We start from the raw sequence: 23,037 nt of genomic DNA on the forward strand, positions 1-23,037 counted from the left end.
AGTAGCTCCACCATTCCATGCGTAGCTCACCTGGACGGTTTAATAGTCAATACGGTAGATGAGGTGAACACGGGATTGTATTATTTTATGACTTATAGAAATCTGTACTCCCCTAAAAGTGTGGCCACAGACTTGGAGAATGATGAATACCTTGTGGGAATTCCCACAACGCTTCTAACTGCATAGGCACGTACTACGCTGGAAGCCCCAATAAACTTGGATGAAATAAAGGCTGCCATATGCAATCTACCGAGTGGAAAGACCCCCGGGTTGGATGGACTTGGAGCTGAATTCTACAGGGACTACGTGAATGTGCTCTCTCCTCGGTTGCTGTCGGTATGGGCGAAGGCTTTGGAGATTGGGGCTCTCCCAGAGATTACGCGGGAGGCCATAATTATTTTACTACTTAAACCAGGTAAGCCACCGGATGACTGCTGATCATATTGTCCGTTAACTCCAATGAATGCAGATGCAAAGGTGTTTGCCAAAATGTTTGCATCTAGACTGAACCCGCTAATGCCACAAATGGTACACGAGGATCAAGCAGGGTTTGTACTGGGGTAGGTCGATGGCGTCCAATATACGCCAGATGTATAATGTAATCGCGCACATACCGCAGAGAATTCATGGGGTGGCAATATGGTTAGATATGCGGAAAGCATTTGACACAGTATATTGGCCCTTCTTGTTTAGGGTATTGGACAATTACAGGTTTGGGCCAGACTTCCTGAAATGAGTGAACATTTTGTATACAAAGACATATGCTAGTGTGTATGTGAATGGGGTGCTTTCTCCGAGGTTTTCACTGTCCATCGTCATCCCTGCTGTTTGCCCTAATAATAGTACCCTTGGTGGACCTCATGCGTGCCTGCTATAAAGGCACTGGGATTACCATTTCTGGACGGGTGGAGCTCTTCACGCTATATGCTGATATACTGATGTATATCGGGGACCCAGAGAAGCACTTGCAGATGATATTCTCTGTTGTCCACGAGTTTGGGAAATATTCCGGACTATGCTTGAATAACAATAAGTGAGGTTTTTCCATTAACAGACGTCACACAGGAACCCAGCAATACGTACGGACTATGTTGGTCCCCCTTGAATATAAGCTACCTTGGCATTGAAACTGCGCGCACACCTGCTCTTATTAAATCACTTAACTATGAACCTTTCGTAGAGAAAATTAGAACCAAACTGGAACGCTGGAAACAACTTCCCATTTCATTGATGGGTCGGGTGGCACTAATAAAAATGACTATCGCCTAGGGTTTTTTATTTATTCTGTAATATCCCGCTATGGCCAGGCAGATCTTTTTTTGATAATATTGCTCAGGTGTGCTCTTCATTTGTTTGGAAGGGGCAAGTCCGTGTAAAATGGCAGTGGCTCACATTGCCATGTGATTGGGGGGGGGGGGGAAAGAGCAGCACCTGACTGAGCTCTACTACTTGGTCGCTACAGCACATTACGCGGCATACTGGGTGGATGGTATTCTGCAACTGTCGCATGCATGGCTGGAAAGACAAGGGGCGGCACCACTCTTATTAATACATACAATTATGGGGCACACACAACGTCATACCCATCAGCTGGAGCCTGTCAGGGCTATGCTGACAGCTTGGGCTAGGTTAGTCAAGCACCCTAAGAACACAGTACTGTATATCGGGCTATGCCACTTTGGGAGACAATCTATTGGCGTTGCATTGGCGTCAGGCTGGTATATTGCATCTTGGAGATTTATCCTGTCAAGGAGTTTGTTTCCTGGGATTTGGTGAAGGTACATGTTGGGGATACACTGCTCCGTAGACTCCAATACTTTCGACTTTGTTCAGCCATAGCATTGGTGTGGCATGGGTTCCCACGAGAACCCGAAACGCACCCGTGCCTTAGCTACTTGCTTCTGCCCAAAAAAGGGAAGAAAACCGTGTCGGCAATATATAAAATGGCACAGATATCTTGGGGCATGTAGACAGTGAATATAAGAGGGAAGTGGGAAACGGACCTAGACGTCACCTTTACAGACACTCATTGGTCTCAAATAAGTAGGTTAACAAAGCGGGTGTCATTGAACAGCAGACACAGATTGATTCATTTTAAGGTTAAACAGAACACACTTTACTCCGGCTCACCTTAGTAAAATGTTTCTTTCCCTGGAAGGAGGGTGCCCCAGATGCAGTGCATCGATGCTGATATTGTACATAGGTTGTGGCCGTGCCAAGCCTTGTCAGGGTACTGGGAGGCAGTTTGCCAAGCAATAGAAGGAATTGTGGGCCAGCACCTACCCTCAGTAGGTCTGCTAGGTTATGTCAAAAGCTTGAACCCCCTGAAGCGTAAATTTGTTAATCTGGGTCTTATATTAGCAGAAAGAGCTATCCTGATACGCTGGCAATGGAGGGAGGCCCCCACGTACGTTAACTGGCTAAATTATATGGTTTGGGCTAATGATAAGGAAGAAACCTTTGCTAATCTCCAAGCCCCGACTTGTCAGCCACGGGACATTTGGGGTGACTGCCGGCAATATTTGGAGCGCCGAAATGTGAGCAGTGTTGGGAACGGATTACAATGAAAATGTGTTCAATGTAATACTAGGTCTTCGATGACGGCCCATCATAGATAGCCTATGGTTTTGTTCTTTGTTTTTCTTCTGTTGTAATTCGGAACCCTGTGCACGGAAAAATAAAGCTTTAAAAAAAAGTTCTGAGAGAACTACAGTAGCTGTGTCCTCTGATTGCGAGGGAGCTGCGGGTCCTTTAGGCAGTCATCAGAACACATAATTAAATAAAGACACTTAAGAAAATCGACACAGTAATGCTAAAGTACATGGGATATTTTTTACACCCGTTAGCAAAGCGAGTAAGTTAGAATGGACAGTGACTTTTTGCTGGTCCTCATTTGTAAAAGGTTGTACAATGGTCCTGGTTTATGTATATTCTACAAAAGGATGTTGTGCTGTTTGGAAGGGGCTAGCCAAACTATCAAGGTAATGCAGACTGAGGCAGACTTAAGCAGATACAGGAGTGGTGTAATAGTACACTTAACCATACAAAGTAAGCATTAGGCCTTAGCTCTAAGCAGGTAAAGTAGAAGCAAACCAGTCATCACTAGAATACAGACAGATATATGTACACAGTTGGTGATAGCAATGTGAGAACACGCACACTTTACAATTGAAAGCAGCGAAAACAGTTAAAATCAAGGAAACAAGTATTAAAATGAGAAGCAAAGCATTTAAATTAATAACCATATATCATGCCATATAATTATAAGGCACCTATAGCTTCACCAGTCGTTCCCTGCCTGGTAAAGTAGGCTTAGGGTCTCAGTGTGAAGGTTCCAGGTAATTTCCTCAGTAAGGAGCAGGAAGGCTTTAAGTCCTCCAGAACAAGCTTTAGCAAAGTCAGTAGGTTGGATACAATTATAGAATAAAATACCTTTGTCATTTAGACGGTAAGTAAAAGGTTTGAGGCGTAATTTCCCAGTCCCACCACACACTGGGGACTAACCTGGGGGGAATCCTTTGCCAGACTTCCACCGTTCATGATCAGGTGAATGGCAGTTAGGGAGTTTCTATGCTCTGTGAAGGCATCATGAAGCAAAACACAGACAACAGATTCACTTTCTTAACAAAAAGAACTTTATTGTATATGTCAGGATGCAGTAGATCAAGGCCTACCTTGTCCAATGCTAAGGTGGGATTTCCCTACCTAAAGAAACCAAGGCTCATTTGTGTCAGTAAGTTCAACTTAAAAGTCGGTGTGTCCAAAACCTATCCTAGCCCTCACAACTAAAGACCTACAATGTGTAGGGATGGCAGCACCAAAAGAAAGTTTTCAAAAGAAAGTACTGAGCTTCTTCTAGCTCAGGCTGGGTTCAGCTTCCCTAGTTCACAATAGTTCTACAAAGAAACCGGACTCTGGGTTTCCTTCCCCAAGTGTAACAATTCCAAAAATATCCCAGGGGACCCTTTTCCAAAGTTCACCACAGTTCCAGGGGTCCTTTCCTCAAGATTAACACAGTTCCAAATGGTTCAAGTCTCTTGGGTTTCACCAATAATGCACAGCACCAACGTATACTTCTTATAACTCCCACCAACACAAATGTTCTTTCACTTCAGCATACACAGCCTTTGCATTTGGGCTTTTTTTGGCTACTTCCCAGGTTGGGCTACTCGGTCCAAGCACAGTTGTCAGACCACACAGTCCACCCATTGCAGGTCATGCAACCGATAACTTTGTGATGCTCTTTAGACCTTATTGATTGACACTGGCTTTCCACCTAGCACCAGTGTTGGCACTCAATATCTGCTGCAGTTTCTTTTTCTCTCTAACAGGTCTAGGGCTTAATCACCATTTGTATACTGGCAGTCTTTTGGCTTTGCCACAACTTGCATTCAGCTTACCCCTCCGAGTTCAACAACTTGTCATTTCCATTGCCCTTTCATTCCATTCATAAATGTTCATAACATCTCTCACTTTGGTTCCTTAATACTTGTAACAAATGTCATTCTGTTCACCATAGGACATATTCGTTTTCCACTTGTGCTACAATTTCATATGCTTTCCATGTCTTCTCTTTAGTTCGGTATTCGATATTTGCCATTAGGTTTCCCACATTACTTGGCACCTACTCGATTATTCATCATTCCTTCATTGCATTTCCCAAAACACTTTGAAGAGATTCGGAATTGTGAATCCATTACATTCAGGTTCAAAACCACCATTATATGTTTTTCACTTGTGTGTAAACATCAAACGTCTTACATTCACCCCACAGCATCCCGGTAAGAGTATTCTCTCTCTCGTACTCACTGCAGCTGCTCTGCTTCACCGGGCAGTCAGGAGTGCTCTGTAATGCCCAGCTCGGAACACGCAACACTGGCAAGTGTTGGCGTTTTGGTCCTATTGCGGCACCTCCTTCCTTTCCTAGGAACACACAACGTCCTCTTTGCTGGTCCTGCTCCAGCCTGCCCTTCTCCACACATCTGCCACCTTCTCTCTCGGCAGGTCCTCCCTGCTTTGTGGGGTGGGCCTGCTTTTAAGCACCTGTAGACTCTCAATAGGTTGCAGGTGCAGGTAGTTTTCCTTACCCTCATTACACCAATTAACAGGACAGGCCAGATCCTTTATAGGCATCTTCCTCGTCTTTGTACTAAAGTAGTGAAACTGAAAAGAAGTGTGCATTACTGCTAGTCACTTCTTCCTTGTCCCAGTCTTAAAGGGAAACACTTTACAGTCATGATACATGTGTGGAAGAGATGTGGACTGACAAAACCCTATGAAGGAAGGGAGAGGGGAGGATTCATTTTCATAGGGAAAAAGGGGGACACAGTCTCCTCACTCCCCTAGGTCCCTCCACCCAGGTGATCCTCCCTCGCATATCCATTCCCACGGTCGGGAGCCAAAAGCGTGGCCCCTTCCCTGGCCACCTGAGCAGAGGATGCCTGGGGAAAAAAAGTGAGAACACCCTCAGGTTCCTCACAGCTCCCATGGAATCCCTATGCTGCAAGGGGCTATGGAAACATGCAGCCAAACTCACACCCCTTACTCTGGCCACGTTTGCCATTGGAGGTCCAGGTATCCCACATGCAGTGGCTAAAGTAGTCTTTGGGTTAGGTTCTGTTCAGGCTGGACATTGGTTCTGCACTAGGGTGGGGTGGTACAGAAAATCTAACAGGATGGCCCAGACACTTCAGAACAGCAGCCACTGCACATCTCACGATGACATCTGTCTCCCCAGAAGATGTCAGATGAGCAGCAGCAAAGTTTACCCAGATCAGTAAAAATGTGTTGTGGCAAGGAAAACTCCGCTCCAGGAAGGCACAGCTTTGTTCTGTAGAGAAATAGTAGCAAGAGGTGGTCTTGGGCCCACAAGTCATTAACCTGCAGAGTCATGTGATCCAGCTTAGGATGACCACTGGTGCAGCTGAGAGGCTTTTGCAGAGGCTGGACAGTCCACATGGTCTTGGAACACTTCAGACCGCCTGCCCTGAGCAGCAGTCTTCCAAGTCCTCAGGCTGGGCTCCTCTTCATTGGAGTATTTGCTCCGGTGGTTGATCTCTTGAGACTCCAGGACTACTATTACTATCCCAAATTCGGGCATGGTGCTGCCCAGCCCATCAATGGTAAGAATCTGCTCCCTTCAAATTGGTAAGGGCTCCAATCAGAGACAGCCATAAACTCATACCTGGCCTGCAACAGCTATCACAGAGTCTCAAAACCCATTTCTGGCCTATCTCACATACCCACACTTTGCCCAGGGATCAAAGCTGGATCCAGTGAAAGTGCATGCTTCCTACTGCGTTCCCTACCAGAGCAAGGGTAGAAAGCGGTCAAACAACATGATGGCCAAGGGCAGGGCTTGAATCACATGGCACAGTGATTCTGAGTATAGGGTACTCAAAATGGCATTCAGTATAAAAAAAAAAAACGTGCAGGCGAGCGCACTGGAAGAAATAAAAAATAACTTAGTTCACTGTCAACTACCTGTCCTAGAATATCTAAGATAACCATCATGTTACTAGAAAAAAAAATGAAAAAAGGGATACAAATAATAATAATTATTATTATTATTGAAGTACCCCTGCAGCACTTCAATGCCCCCCTGCCCTGGTAACCTTAGGTGCCGAATGTGCAGGGTGACAAGGTCGGCCTAGTACTGGTAATCTTAAGAATGCCCCAAAATAAGAGCCAAGCAAGGGCAGGGAAGTGAACCAAAAAGGCTTTATTGGCTGTTAAGATGGATTTCCAAAATCAGCCTCTGTGGGGGCGTAGGGGGAAGGCGGGAGATTTTGGGAGGCCACCCTATTATGATGAATAGAGCAGATGCGGAGAGGTTAGCCAAATCCGATCAAGGTAATATAGAAGGCTGGCAAGGCTTAGTCTCGGCAACGGTGTGAAAATGGAATAGGGCTACGAGTCAACACAGAGCAACACATCTACTGGGCTAGTTTCTTGATCAACCACAATTAAAAAAAAATTGCTACTCAATTTTAGGACAGACCGTTAACTCACATTTTCTGTAATCTCAGCAATGTCTTCTCTGTGCTCCCAGCTCGGAAACATGTTTGTAAACGTCAGTGGTTCTAGACCTGCATGTATAAGGTACGATTTGGGAGGCTTCTTCTTATTTTTACCTATGGAAAAGTATAAATCATATTTCACAATTATGGAAATACAGTCACAAAGTAAGTGCTTTTTCATGTGCAGCGCTCCAAGAATACTCTAATCAAGAAAGAATGGTTGTTTCCTACAAACCAAATTGCTTACTGTCAGACGCCCAAATAAATATTGAATGGCTAATTTCTCCCCACCCATTACAACCTGCCTCCTTTTTCTTCCCCACCTAATACAGCCTGCCGTAGAAGGCTACTTAACCTCCAAAAAGTCAGGTCAGGCATCAAAGCAAAAAGAAAGGGAGTCCCACAGAAGTCTATGGGAAGAATGCAGCAAAAAGAAAACCTTCCCTAACAAAGTACAAGAGATCAGTGCTAGAAGTCATACACAATCAATATTTTGATGAGCACCATAACGTAGGTGCCAGCCACAAAATACACAACTCGAATATTGACAAAATACCCCTTCTGTGAAGTAAAGCATCCGACAGAGTTCCTTTCTAACCCAGTGGATACTTAGTTGGCAACCTGTGCAATACTCACTGTGCAGTAACATTTTTATTGAATGACTAGGCCAACGTATAAACTCATGTACTGTATGAAGAGGCTTTACACTATTATATATAAAAAAAAAAAAACTTGGCATAACAACTTACTATAAAAAAAGCCACAGTTTAAATAATAGTACATCATAAAGAAGCATATTATACCACCATTTCGGTTATGTACTTTTCAGATGGCACAGTAATTTGAAATATTCATGTTGAAGATTGTTGCCATAGTGATTGCACTACCCTATAGTTTCAATAAACCAACTATATCTTGTCTGGGTGCCAGGAGAACATGTTTTATTTTGCTAAAATAGCATTACTTATATCCTGAAAACATCATCAGGGGTGCCAAATCAAAGATGAACACTTAGGTGCGAGTGTAATTTGCAGTAAATGCACTGGTTGAGATTAATCAGATTAAGAATGTAGATCCATATACATTTTTCACGTTTGATTATTGTTGTAGGAAATATTATAGAAAGCCATTCGAAAGAAAAATGTCTTGCACACTTGAGAAGAGACATTTAAAAGATGATTTATTAGGCAATATGACCCGAGGAGGGGGAATTACTGATCTGGTAATGCCCATGGGGCCAAAGTTAGAAGCCAGAGCAAAGCGAGGGCCTTAGCTGAGCCACGGAGGCGTTGCCCGACCCATAATGCCCCCCTCCTCGGGTCATATTGCCATTAGTACCCCAGCACATCATACCGGGGTACTAATTGCGATTTTTCTGGAGTCGAGAAATGGCGCTGCAAAAGAATGGCTGCCGAGGATCGGGAGACGGGACTACATGTAGTCCCTTCTTCCTCTCCATGGCGGCCATTGAACCTTCTTTAAACAAAAAAATAAACGAAATGGCCGCCACGGAACAGAGAAGGGACTAAATGTAGTCCCTTCTCCCTTTCCATGGTCATCTAGTGGCGAAGGAACCTGGAGATGCGGCAGTGTTTTAGAGCCTTGTCATTCTGATAAGGCCCGGGCGAGGACCAATGAGCTTGCTTTTTACAAGCTCATTGTCCCTAGCCGGGTTAGAATACTGGATTTGGCACCTGGATCAAGATTCCAATACACTTAATGGATTGAAAAGGCTACTTCATTTGATCTGGCCAGAGTCCACAAACAGAGACCAAATAAGGCCACTTCCTATTCTTGTCTGGAAAGCAGCCAACAAAGTGAGCTTAGAAGACAGAGTTTAAACTACAAGGTTAGCCACTTTTTTCCCCCCACTGACACGGTAAAATTACCATCTCGCAGGACAGATGTGAAGGTGCAAAGAAAGGCACCCCAAAAGTGTAAATAACTTACAACTGCCACCGGCCTGTCTAGGTTAAATTAAGGGGCAAATGTACTTAAATAAAGATAAAGGGGAACAAAGGATCAACTGCAGCACTGTCCTAAAGGCTGTTAGTGCAGCAAATTAGATTTACATGGGGCACAGTGTACCCTTGCACTGTTACCTCCGTTAACTCTCCAGTGACCACAATGAGAAATGAGTAAAAGAGTAAAAAAGTGAATGGGAAAATTGCAAAAAGATTAATTCTGAATGAAAGGAGTGGTGTCAGATAAAATGGTTAAAAAAATACAAAAAAAGGTAGCAGGCGCCCCTCTCTCGAAAGAACACGGCATGATAACCTGTTCAGTGGTTTTTAACCACAGAGTTCGCAGCCATCTGCATTTTGCTCACTGTACCTTTCACAGATGGGAAATACCCATTTGCATATCAGTCTTTGTCACGCCCACATGGGCAGTCCAGCACCGAAATGCTATGGTAATTCCCTTCTGAACAATAGTACCAACAACAACCTCATACAAGTGTTTCAGCCATGTTGGGCCTCATCAGTGAGGTGGAGCTGTGCCTCTCTGAGCACAGTGAGCAGGGAGTCCACTTTGGTTGCCTCTAGGTAATTTAGGGTGACCAACCCAAAGTTCCTTCCAAAAATACAGTTGAAATTGTAGCTGCTAATGCTTTTGTTCTCTGTGTTGGGAGTGCTCACTAAATACTTCCAGTTAACATTTGCAAAAGAAATTAACAATATTAGTTTTTTTGTACAGAGACATCTTAATGTTACATTTATTTCAATGCATGGTAAGACGGAGGCCAATAGGATTCATTAGTGGATTTTTGTCACATGAATTTTGCATTACCTTTGCAGTATTGAAGTACAGTTTCCATGGCACATTTCCGGTCGGTGTCCCATCGAATCCGGGCAGATCCAGCTATAATATTTTCTGTAGCCCACCAGCCTTGCCAAAGATAGACTTCATGATGATTATCAACAAGGAAAAGGGCTAAGACAAAAAAACAAACCCATCATCAGGACATTCCACAGGTTTCTTCAGAAGGAGCTCCATACAAAGCTACTCATCTCCATACAGATTATTTATACAAGTAGAATGTACATTAATGCATACATATATTCCTTAAAGAGAGAAACACACCATTATTTAACAGACTTATGTGGCAACTATTGCATGTATTCCAACAATAAAAATATGCCTCAAACATATTAAAGAGCACCAATGCCACTAAAGTATTGGATGGAGTCTCATTGGACAGACCATTTGGGATAACTGTGTGTCAAGGGAAGCTGTTAGTTACATGATATGACCCCGGACATTCAAGGGAAACTAAAAATTTGGATTCGATGTACAAAGGGCGAGAGTTGCTGCAGAAGGTCAGGAAGCAGAACCTCATGGCCAAAGACCCCAACATCTTTGATTCCCTATTGCTACAAGATTGGGGATGTTTGAGACTATATCTCCCATAATCAAATAATGCAGTGTTTCCTCAGATTTACATCCTGGAGAGGATTCAGATTTTTCAAAACTGGATTGGGAGTAGGAAAGGGCACAAGGGGTGCAGTTCAGATGGATTTTCAGAATGAGACTTCTGGGCAGATTCTGAGAGGCCAGCCTATTCTGGTAAACATGTAAATACTGGCACGCCTAGCCAAACTATCTGTATAGTGTAACTGAGCAGGGGGGGCGGGGCTTAGACCTAGGCGAGTGTGAGTGGTGAAGGGTTCACTGAAGGACAAACCACACTCACACAAAAGTTAGGTAGAATGTATAAACATACAAGTATTTATTTAGGGCTTAGATAAACTCTTACCAATTAAAGCCCATAAGTAAGTATAAACTAAATCTTCACTACTTTATACACATTCAAGTTGGGGTGCTCTGGCTAAAGAACACACAATTTACTTTAGATTCAGTAGAATAATCAGAGAAACTGTAGAGTAGCAAAGAATGTGAAAAGAGAAGTTAAGAACCAAATTGGAGATCTAATACTTGGAAAACAACGGAAATACAAAAAAAAACAACATATACAGTCTTCTAATATAAGGCACTACACACATTAAGAGCCTTTCTGTTAAGTAAAATTTCATTTTTCCGCAATATTCTCCTCACTTGCGAGTCCCCCAGCACTTTTTTGCTGGACTCTTGGATTTTTGATCAGTTCTCCCGAGTGAGTGGGAACCTTCCCGCCCACTCCCACAGTCTTTAACTCCATCTCTGGGAGCCTTTTTACACCCTTGTGGTTGTATCATTTTGTAGAAATGCATTCCTCCGCCTTTTAAAGGATCTGCAATATATTGCAGCACACAGCACTTTCTGTGCATTGTTGCTGGGAGCTCTTTGAGCTGCCCTTTTTAATTTTCCTTGTGATAACTACTGTATCCAAGGATAGGAAGATACATTTAATCCACCTTCTGTGGAGTGCTGAGGGGGACACAATGTATTCCTTTTTCCATGTTTCCTGTAACTTTCTAGTTACAGTGACAACTGAATCCCGAGTGGCTGGTGGCAGTGGATCTTTTCGACCGATTCTTTAGCGAAATGCACATGCAGGAGCAGTAAGGGGCACATGGGTCACCATTGTACTAAAATTGTGCCAGTCTTCTTTTTTCACCAACTCTTGATGACTTGTCCTTTCTTGAGCCTTCTTCTGTCGTCCTGGGTGGGAAGGTCCTGCTCACTCTGGTCTTTGCCAGGCTCCCATTGGGAAGGCCACCAGAGGGCTGTATCGTGTCTGGGAGGACAGGAAGGTGGGAGTACACCGATATGCTTCAGGGATTTATCCTCCAGTATGTCTGCTTTCATCCAGTTTGGAATGGGAGGCTAAAGGGACAGCCACCACCCAACATTTGAATGTGGCATGACTGCTGATTTGCTGGGTTCCAGCATAAAGGTGAGGGTTCTGGAGCAGAACGAGTGTGTCAACCCATGGAATGAAGAATCTAAGGAGGGAGGACATGTGCAGCCACCTCCAGCAACCGCCAGCGACTGCTGAGTGACTGCTGCTCCTCCAACCTCCTATTCTGATGCACATGGAAGATCCAGACCGGACGACTTCCCTCCCCTGGACTGCTAGGCCCAACCAGTCTTGAGATGATCAGCATGTTCAGCCATCCCTCAAAGAGCTGTGACTGTCCTGGGCTGCAATTCCCCTATACCCTGGTACCTGGACCAATTTGCTGTGCATCATCTACTGAAGTGCAGTTTCAGCTGGAACTTCGGGCACATCCTGCTGGACCCACAGTGCCTCTTTCCCGCTCTGCGACATCTCCTCATCCAAGTTGGGGACCCGGAAATGGAGTGAAGTCTGCCGTGTGACAACCATTGCTGAACCAAAGCTTGTGCCAAGTCCCAATGAGCCAGTATCGTGAAGTTCGTCTGCTGGGCCTCCCATCCAAAGAACCTGAACGTGTGCTCCCGACAAAAGTTGCTTGTTCAGCATCCAGGCAAAGAATCTGAACAGGAGCTGCTGTCACCTCACCTGGGGATCGGCCGGTGGCAGTCTTCTTTCTTCAAGAAAAGGTACTGTCACACTCATCAGTACTTTCCTAAGTGTTTGCTTTGTGGTCTCCTGCTGAGCTTTCTGAGACACACTGGGGTTGACAACCAAACTGTTCTCCCATGCCCAAGGACACTGGTCGTTTGATCTACAATCTTGAAGGTGGTCTGCCTGACCTCCCTCAAGCACCTTTTAACTAAACATTTTACCTACCTGCAACATAGAAGAAATCTGCTATTTTGACAACTTCGACAGCATCTGCCTTTCTTTTTTCTTCTGCCCATGGGCCCTGGTTACCCAGTGTCCCAATTGACTGAGAATCTCATTCCAAGATAAGGCAAGACTTTCTAAAGTGTAGGTTGCCTAAAAGCACTTACCAGTATTTGTTTTGCCTACTTTAAATGCTGATTATAATAAATGATTTGCGAAACGTGAATGCTACTCCAACTACTTAGCTGTATATAATCGAAGAGTTTACTATTGAACCAAGTAATGCTTAACAAAAGACTTCCTGTATATAAATGTGAATACGTTTACCTGCAATTCTAATACCGAGTCAGCTGCCTTACTGTTTATAATGAGGAACAATATTTTTATAAAACCACTGTGTAGAAGTGTATTCTTGGCTAAGGGTGTGCCCGGAGAGGTCTTTGTACTTACCTACAGCTCTTCTCCCTCCTAGACTAAGCCTGGCTGCTCGTCCATTGCTACCAAACTTTTTGGGTAGTTCAAGCCAAACCTAAGAGTCGGAGCCCTGTACTCCTAAGAGTGAGTCTTCTATAGTCCTACCACAGGTGGACTTTAGTAAAACTCCCGAACACCTTCCCTACCAAGAACAAAGGGTCCTAGTGACCTTAGTCTCACTGGTCCCAAGGCAGTTCTTTTCAGAAGGCTAGGATTCTTTAAGATGGAGTCTAAACAAGAGTTGGCAAAACAGGCCATTTATAAGTGTTTTAAAGTATTAGAACAATTGAATGAAATTTCTTAGCAGACACTCTCCCAATCCAACCACCTTAGGGGAAGCCCAGTGGAGGACCCTTGACCAGAACTCTATCACGTTCAGACAACAGAGATGTAGGGTAAGGGCGTTGCGCCCGTTAAACCCTACGGAGGTGGCAGAGATAGGAACCGGTATGTTTACTCACCCCCTGTACTCAGATGCGCTCTGCGACTACTTTGCCAGCTCCTACAATCACTGGACCCCCATGCTCTGTGTCTTGGTTCTGTAGAAGGAGGTCCAGGGGTCTAAGGTACAGAGGTCACTTCTGGCGTCAGTCTTTTGGGTCTAGCTAGTCGGGGGTTCTTCTCTCTGGAGAGAGTTTTCCTGGGACTGGACATCTGAATGACCCGGCCACCGTAAAGAATGGTCCACCACATTGATGACCTCAGAGGAACCCCATGACATGATGCAGGCATAGATACGTTTTTTGATTTTGAAAACTTCTATAGCACATACCCCACGGGGACACGGAAGAAGCCTGCATCTTGACGCAGATGATAATATAATAAAACCAAGATCATACAAAAACTGAGGAACTTACCAAAGAGGTGATTTTACAGGAGCAGGTCTTCAGTTGTTTCTTCAATATACTTCGGGATTGAATTGGTCATAAATCCAGCGAGTTTCAGGTTCAAGGGCCTATAGAGGAGAAACGCCTGTCACCCCATATAGAGGTTCCAGAGGAAGGAAGCACCAACAAACCTTGTCCCCCAGATCGGTGGTAATCTTAGATGACAAATAATTTGGAGTCAAATCATGGACACAATTAAAAACCATACACAAGATCTTGAACACAATCCTGTGTTGTACTGGAAGCCAATGAAGGCTCCTTCGAAAAGGATAAATAGCCGTTTTCCAGCATAATTTGAAGATCAGTCGGACTGCCAAATTTTGGGCTAACTGCAGTCTCTGAAGCTGATATTTAGGAATGCCTGTCAAAAGGGCATTACAGTAATCTATCCTGGCATTAATTAATGTTCTGACCACTATCTGTCGATCTTTCTCCAAGATAAGAGGCAGCAATGGTTTTAGTAGTTTGAGCTGAAAATAAACGGACTTCACAATCTGATTAACATGAAGATTGCAGCTCAGACTAGACTGCCAAATGCACCCTAGGTTTTTGACTGAGTATGTAGTTGAAGCCCCAAATAACGTTGGGCAGGTTTTATTTTTTTAAATTTTTTTTATTTTTAACATTTAGCACTTTAATCTTTGAGCCAAAAACAATGATCTCGGTTTTTAGCTGATTTAGTTGGAGTTTGTTCTCCAACATCCAATTTTGGATTTTATCAGCACAAGACATAATTTGTTCCACTGCCTCCAGTGGATGTTTTAGCCTAGCAGATCTGAGTATAATCAGCGTAAGAATGACAACTAAGATCAAATTGATAGAAGATATCAAGCAATAGGCGAATGTACACATTAAAGAACAGTGGCAACAGAAAAGAGCCCTGAGGAACTCCACAAGTAACGGTAAAGGGCCAGACAGATATGAACCAAGTTTAACCTGTTGGACACAATCGGTTAAGAAGGAAACCAATTTAATGCCTCATCTGATGTGTGTGTCACTGATGACAATCTAGATCTCCGGACATTAAAATCAACTATCGAATGCCGTCGATAGGTCCAGCATGACGAGCATGCTGATATCCCCATCATCGGCAGCCTCGAGTAGATCATCCCAGATGGCAGTTAATGCTGTCTCGGTGCCATGACCTGGCCTGAATCCAGACTGATAAGGATCAAGAATGTTATTCGAGAAACATCTGAAGTTGTACAATCACGACTATTTCAAACATTTTGGCAGGCCACAAAAGACCAGCAATAGGAAGATAGTTGGACAGTATTGTGTAATCCAAAGTGGACTTTCTTAGCAAATGGGTAAGATAGGATTTCTTTAATTCTGTTGGTACACAGCTTTGGATATTAGTGAAGCATTAATCAAAGCCTGAACATTCTCACTAAGAGTCAATGCATGTTGCTTTGCAAGATAGGCAGGGACCGGATCATATGCATAGTTGGTAGGTTTCAGATTGCTTATCAACTTAGTCACATTGTCCAAGCCAACTGGTGAAAAGGCACATTTAGATAGAGACTTCTGACTTCCATGGGATGCAGCCTTAAAGGTTATATTAGAATGTGAACTTACACATCGAGCATCAATATTCATCCTAATTGACTCAATTTCTTCAGAAAAGAAATCATTGACCACATTTTTAGATTTTTGAAGACTAGTTTTGCTACACAAAAGGTTGATAAAGATTTTAATTGCACTGAACCGAGCTTTAGGTCCGTTATCAGCCAAATGTATCTGTCTTTGAAGGCATACAGATTTGGCTTTGAGAATCTCTGCCTTATATGTGGTCACTTATATTTCTGGTCTTAAACCACCAGTTTTCATTTTTCCGATAAAATCCCTTGAGGATCTTCAGTTAATCGTTGTACCGTTGATTTTTCCTCAAAAGCATTTAACAATCTTACAAGGAGCAATAGCATTATAGTTGGTTTGCAGTTTATATCAATTTGGTACAAATGAGTGAACAGGTAATATCGGTTTGGAGGCCTGTAATACCAGCCAACAATACCTATGGCCAATTGAAGAAAACTATGCAAGATGACCCTCGTGGCAGAATCAAAGCAGCTGGTCCTACATGGCCCTCTTCGTGCTGGAGAGCTGCAACGGCAGGGGAGACCACTTGTTACACAAGTCACCGGTCTGTGGAGTCCCAACTCGGGGTGGCGATTGATGCAGCATGGTTGCCCGCTCCATAACCCCCCCCACCCACCCTCGAGGAAGCAGGACATCCCAAAGAATAGCACAGAGGAAGCCCTTTTGGAGATCAGCAAAGGAGCAGGGGATTGCTGGGATGGTTGAAGGCGACGCTAGGCGGCTGCAAGGAGTTCTAGGTCTGTTCTAGATGCTGTTCTTGGTAGGGGACTTGGCTCAAACAACAATCTCATGAACGGCTACAAAAGCCCATCTTTTATCCAGGATTCGAGCTGCAGTCAACCGCCCAAAAGCACCAATGATAAGGATCGGCACCACCTAAACTGGCAGAGGCTCTCCTATCATGGCCATCACGCCAGTCCAGCAACAGACACTTTGGCATGGATGTGGACTGGGGCCAGATAGTCCCTGCCCCCACATCAAAAGAGCTTACAATATATGGCAAATCTGGCCCTTCGAGGGCAGGAAGAAGGCCAAAATAAAAGCTAGCCGAAAGACAGGTGAAAACCTCATACTCTAAAGGACATTAAATCGGTAAAATGCGAAAGGGCACAACAGAATTAAAAGCACAATAGAACAAAATTGGTTGTCACCAGCACGTCTTGGAAACATCATGCAAGTTCCAAAAAGTTATGAAAAACAGAAGTTCTAGGGACAGAAAGATTACCTAACGCACCTCAAAGTGAGGTGTGCAGTGTAAAAAAACAAATAATTCTAGAATGGAAAACAGAGTTCTCAAGCACAAATAGCCATAGGGACTTATCAGCCACCCCCCGACCCCACCAAACATTTATCAAGACAAATGGAGTAAATAGGCTTCACTTGACTTTGAAAGATGAAGCGGGTACAAAACAGCAGATAGTTGGATGAACCGTGTAAGGAACATCCCCTTTCCATGCTGCAGCAGGGCCTCCCTTTGCAAAATACACATTTTTCTTTACAAGCAGACTGGGACACAGATTTGAAAATCCCCAGTGAAAGGTTAAGAAGCTGGGTACGGCCCTTCGAAATTACCCAAGCTTAAATTTATTTACCTGTAGAAAAAGCAGGAAACTGCAGAAATGGGGATCTCGCTATCACCAACCACCAGTCCAACTTACCTGGCTAGCCTTCATCCTCACCCTCCATCCCTCCAGACCATATAGTGCTTAATTTACATTGCTCATATCCGATAAGACCACAGCCAGAAACCAATGAGGGAGCAGGAGGAACATGATCTGGGAGGTATATAAAAGTCACTTTACCCTCAGCCTGGGTGAAGGGAGGTTGTAGTGCACACATGCTTTATAGGGCACAGCCGGTGGAAGGAGAGATTAGAAAGAGTGTGGGAGAAAGGCTGCTGTGTTAGGAGTAAGAGAGCAGAGGAATAAGGGAGACTTGTCAGCAAGAGGTTGGAGTTTAGGAGAGAGGTAGTTTAAGGAGAAAAGGAGAGAGGATAAAATCAGGAGGGATTGAGAAGGAAAGAAGGGAAGTTGACACTTGAAGAGGTTGGAGAAGGAGGACAGGGTAATAGGTACCAATCATAGCATAATCACTTGCCATGGGGAGGGGACAAGGGGAAGGGCACAGAGAGACCAAGCATTGGCCAAGAAAAGAAAATGTGGTCAGAAGTCCCAAGCAGAGAGCAAGCACTGTGCAAGCCCAGAAGGCCAGTGGCAGGAAGGGGTGCTAAGAGTGCCAGGGTGAGACCAGTAGGGAGGAGGTGGGGTGCAGCCAAGGTACCAATGCCAGAAAAGGGAAGAGTCTGGTTGACCTGGGCCCAAACGACACACCTGAAGGCTCTCTAGAAGCCAAAGACTCCAGTGACACTAGCAGCAAGGACCTATGCCAGCAGGGCTCGGGCGCATCGGGAAGGCAATTAAGAAGCCTAACCAGGAAAGTTTACTGAATATGCAACGCAAGCCTAGACTCAGAATGGACTTGGTGTTTGTGTGTCAGCACTTTACATCATCCTTTTTGAGGAGCTATGATGTCAATAGTCTCAAAATTAACACAAAAAAGAAAGGAAAGAACTAGACTGTCAATGGCCAGCAGTCCCAAGGATTTCCCAGTAGTGCCAATATATGCAATCAGCAGACAGGGCTGTCAGGGTTGGATGAATACCAAAAGACATCAAATAACTGTACAAAACCTTTTCCCTTTGGTACACAGGTTTGAGATGTTCAATCTGACCACACACAGGTACTCAGTGGGACTTGGCCCTATCAGAAGCTCAGACTTTTTCACCCTACTTTACACTTGTTTTTTTATACCGAAATTTCACTTTTGTAAGTAGAAATACATATTGCAGTATCATTCCTTTTACTTTGCGGTTTCCAATAAATGATCTGCTGCTGAACCGTGGTAGAAGCCTCGAGTCTTCTGTTGTTCCTGTCAATTGAGTCACAGGTAGATTTTAATAGACCCTAAACACTGAAATGTGGCCTCAATAAACATGTGCGGGTAACTAAAGTCACAACATCCATTATTCAACTTCGAAAATGAGTTCAAAGGTTCATGGGGGGAGTGTGGGTGGGGGGTGGTTGGAGATTTATACTAATCAGTTGTGTAGTAGAAGTGATTTAACATGGCCCTTTACTTTAAAGTCCCACATAGTCAAACAAGTATGCTCATCCAGTTAATTTAGCTTCTGGCCAGAGTGTTGAAATTAAAGATGTGGCTCCTCACTCATGGTGCTGATGCACACAGACTCGCTAGTGCAGAAGGTACAAAAAATTGTTTACGAGACACTGGATGCCAATACAGGTAAAATTTGTGAGAATATAGAAAATGCTTCATTTATTTTTAGGAACATTTTCTTATAATGGAGATATTGGGCCTGTGGTTGTTACATCCATCTCTATATTGATGTACAATTCTAAAGTGTGTAACTAAGCAACTAGCATTATTTAACTTAATGAATATATCCACTTGTCAATGTACATTTGTCACAAAATGTTGTATACATGTTTTGAAGTTGGTTAAAGAAAACAGGCTAGCACCAATCTTCCTAGTTTCTTAACAACCAATAACCATTAAGTAATGTCCACCCTACACTGTAATACTTGGCAGTTGTGCTAGGTTTACCATTAGTTGGTTGTCCATTTGTCAGCAGAAAAAGTGTGCACACAAACTTTATGCAACTCATAGCAATCGTGGTAGTTGTGGCTGGGGCCTATCGCCGTATCCTCTTCTGAGATGTGTGAAATCCTAAGCTCACAGGCTCGAATGATAGCAGTACTGACTCAGCATTTCATACTTCAAGGTAAAAAAGGTATCATTAACTGACCAGAGAACAGATCAGGAGCACTTTTCAGGACGGGGAACTCTTATTACATTCCAAGCCAGTTTTACCTTGAAGTCCGAGGTGGCAGGGTTTCAAAATTTGGCAATCTAAGAATCTACTTAAATTGGACCTTGAGAACCTTCAATATACTCTGCCATCTGATATTAGCATGGACAATTTAAAACTTCAATGCGAGTCCTATCCAGGTACTAAATATAATAATTTGGGGATGCCACTGAAATAATGACAGTTTCCACTCTGCTGAAGAGAAAAAGCAGGAGGGAAATTTGCTTATGAAACTGCTCCCGATTTACCACCAGACTATCATGCCATCTACAACCTTTTGTTTCAAAGGAATATGGGGAAGTCAGTCACAGTGTAGATGGCATCTGGGAGAAAGGGGGCAGCTTTTTCTTTTAGATCATACATTCTGGGTTCAGGACTCTGCACACATTGTGGATTCTCCCTACCTAGTTACTTATTTTTTATGGCCATGGACTGAAGCATGGATTACTGTGTTTATTTGAGTCCTTTTCAGCACGAACCTGGATTAATCCGGTAAAGCAGTATTCCAAAGATTAACTACCAGTGCAACTGCACTGTCATTTGAAATGCAGTGAACTACCTTTAACTGTAACAGTGCAAATTGACCAGGACATTGGCATCTGTTTCTGTAAGCCCCAAAGAAAGTTCTGTCACATCTTATAAGAAATCATCAGCACAGTTAATGCTTTCATCGCCTGCAGGCACAACTACGCCTCGTCCTGAGGCTTTGCACATTCACTCCACTACTCCCAGCCACATTCGACTACTCGAATAAACAAGAACTACATTTACAGATCTCTGCATCGTACACTGATCTATGTTCTCCACCTACACATTAAAAATCAATATGATTCCCACAATACCCTGCCCCTCCTTTACCAACCTTTTCCCACCTAACCAGTCATATTTTGGCTGCTAGATTCTGAAACTCCTACAAACCAGCGGGGTCATTGATACCAATCTTCCTTACACAGAGCCGCCAAGACCTGGATTCCCCTCAGCGATTCATACAAGCTCCTACTGTCCTGCATCCAGCACCATAGAGCACATTGGGGGCGCATGCGGAACATTCACAAATACATCACAGAAAAATCCTATACTGGACGTGGCATCCTTTCAGAATGCTAGAATAGAATATGCAGCATTTCTGAAACTGACCTGTGGCACACAGCAAGTTTCATTGAGAATAAAAGACCCCTAACTTGCTGAAAACAGATGAAGATGTGGTGCTTTAACAAAACAACACTTTCTTTTCTACCTAAAGTATATAATGTACACCATGAAATAAAACTAAAGAAAAGAGAAAATGAGGAAATGAAGAGGCAAAATAACTTACAGAAAATAAAGAGGTTAAAAAGGAAGAAAGGCAAATCTAACAAAACTAATATGCAATTTAAAAAAATGGAAATACATTTCTGGTCGGGAGCAATATGGTTTCGAGCACATGGTCTGAGAGGGTGCGCAACTAAGTTGCGATTTCCCTCAAGTTTTAAAAGTGTTTCTTCACACAACAAAACAGGTAAATGCTAAAGAAGGGGCTCTGGGTGAGGCTAGGGGGTTGCAACAGAGATTCCCCAGACACTACCAAATAAGGAAAAAAGATTTGGAAATACATACATTTGGACACAGTCAATTTTAGGAAAAGAAATATAATACAAAATGTAACTGTTGCTGATGGTACTCTTGTTCAGAGGAGATCTGCCTAGATCTGTCTTAGAGAAGCTCAGCTTCACCTCACTGATGAGGCACGACTAGGCCGAAACATGTGTCTGTGGTTGCTGTTGGTACTCTTGCTCGAGGAGAATTGCCTAGCATTTCGGTGCTGGAATGCTGTTAGGGAGAATTTTCATTTTAGTGTTTAATTCCTCCCACCTTAGAGAACCCCAGCCCTTTTGCTGTACTTAAGACTTTTTAATTTAAACCATGGAGTGAGCAAGACCTTTTTCCCACTCATGTGTTTTGACCTGATTTCAATTGTTTCTCCACGGTTTTTGGAGTCTGACAAACTCCATAGGCATCTACTTTTTGTATAACGACACCAAGCACCTTCAGTGAATTGTCACAGATAAATCCCTTTTAAGGTTTAAATACCTTTTCTTGTGTAAACTACAGTTCCCAAGATTAGTAAAGTGAAATTAACGTTACTTACCTTTTCTTGTTGTACGTCCAGCACACACCATTTTATGTGGAGTGCTGGGGGGGTTACCTACTAGCCCCATATCCTACATTCTCTCATGTAACATTTGTATGTTACCCTCACTACTTTAAATGGCTGGTGGCAGTGATTTATTTTTCCTACATTGTGCTTTTCTACCGCAGGCTGAATCATCAGCTGCAGTACAGCAGCCATGGGTGACCATTTGGAAGAAATGGCCCAGTGGTCTTATTTTGCCATTTTTTGTTTGTGATGTCTTTCTTGGGTTTTACTGTGTGTGTTGAGCCTGGTTTGAGCCCTTTGTTCGTTTTGCCTAAGGCAGATTTGAGCTCTGAAGCCCGCCTTTGGCTCCAGTGTGTCTGAAAAGGCAGGATGTGAGGGAGGTTCCTGAAACTCCCCTGTCCTTTGTCTCTAGGAGCGCCTGAGTGCAACCATTCCTGATTGGCTGGTCTTTCAGGACAGCCACCCTGCTGTGTGATTGACATCCTAGGCTGAGCATGAATGGGAAAAACCTGCTTAAAAGGCGAGGGTTTTAGGACTAGAGGCAGAGTCGACCACTGGGAGAAACACCAGACGATGAAACCGTGAACGAAACTTGCTGCATCCTCCTGGACCTTTGAATTGCCTGGTGAAGCCCTGCTGCTGTGCTGAAACTCCTTTTTCAATTTGACAGAGAAGCTCTGGAAGGGGCGACTTCTTCCCTTGGGTTAGTCGGACCAACTAACCCGATACAAACTCCACTGGACCATCTTCCCTGATTGGCTGTACTTCTTCGCTGCTGCAAGAACCGAGTGCCAGGGGTCCGGAAATCCGTGGTTGAGTGCAACGTCTGAAATCCAGCCAGACGCTCCAGGAGTCCAAGGACCCCCCAGAAGCAGGATGACCAGAGCTTAAGTCCTCGCCAGAGTGCAGGACCCAAGGAGTGAAGGAAGCCCAACCGGTATCCGTGATCTGCGTAGGTGCCGTTTACAGAGCTCTGAAACCGTGAAGTGCTGCTGAACCGAAAAGAGCCCATAGCAGCCGACGACCTACAACTACTGCTGCAGGAGCCCTCCAGACGTCTTCACTCTTCTCCCCACAACTGAGGCTCAGGAACACAGGGTCTGCACCGCTGTAACAGGACAGAATCCCGGTGGACCACTCTGCTTCAAACCAGAGGTACTGTTTAGACTTGTGGTACTTACCTGTCTTTTTGGCTGTGCTTTTCTCAGTTGGGAATTGTATTGGCTTACCTTTAGAGTTGATCCCAACTCTATGTCCACAGACTGACAGCTTGTGACCCTACAAGTGATTTTATTTTAACAAACTAACTTTGTGCAAGACCTCGATCTCGGCTCCATAGACCGTTTTAAATGGACTTTTGGCAGTCCTGGCACCCGCAG

At 43.9% G+C, this 23,037-nt stretch overlaps 1 protein-coding gene across 5 annotated transcripts in view; it reads right to left on the reverse strand.

Annotated features, from left to right (window-relative positions):
• SVIL (supervillin) overlaps positions 1-23,037 on the reverse strand; it is a 950,451-nt gene that overhangs the window by 17,468 nt on the left and 909,946 nt on the right. For all 5 annotated transcript variants that reach the window (XM_069648084.1, XM_069648081.1, XM_069648082.1 and 2 more), the window contains 2 exons: positions 9,810-9,953; positions 7,012-7,133 (listed from right to left, as the gene is read on the reverse strand). In XM_069648084.1, coding sequence (XP_069504185.1) covers positions 7,012-7,133; positions 9,810-9,953 — 266 coding nt within the window. The remainder of the gene's footprint in view (positions 1-7,011; positions 7,134-9,809; positions 9,954-23,037) is intronic.

The sequence above is a fragment of the Ambystoma mexicanum genome, chromosome 2q (genome assembly GCF_040938575.1).
Source record: "Ambystoma mexicanum isolate Mex_15411 chromosome 2q, UKY_AmexF1_1, whole genome shotgun sequence".
NCBI classification, from domain to species: domain Eukaryota; kingdom Metazoa; phylum Chordata; class Amphibia; order Caudata; family Ambystomatidae; genus Ambystoma; species Ambystoma mexicanum.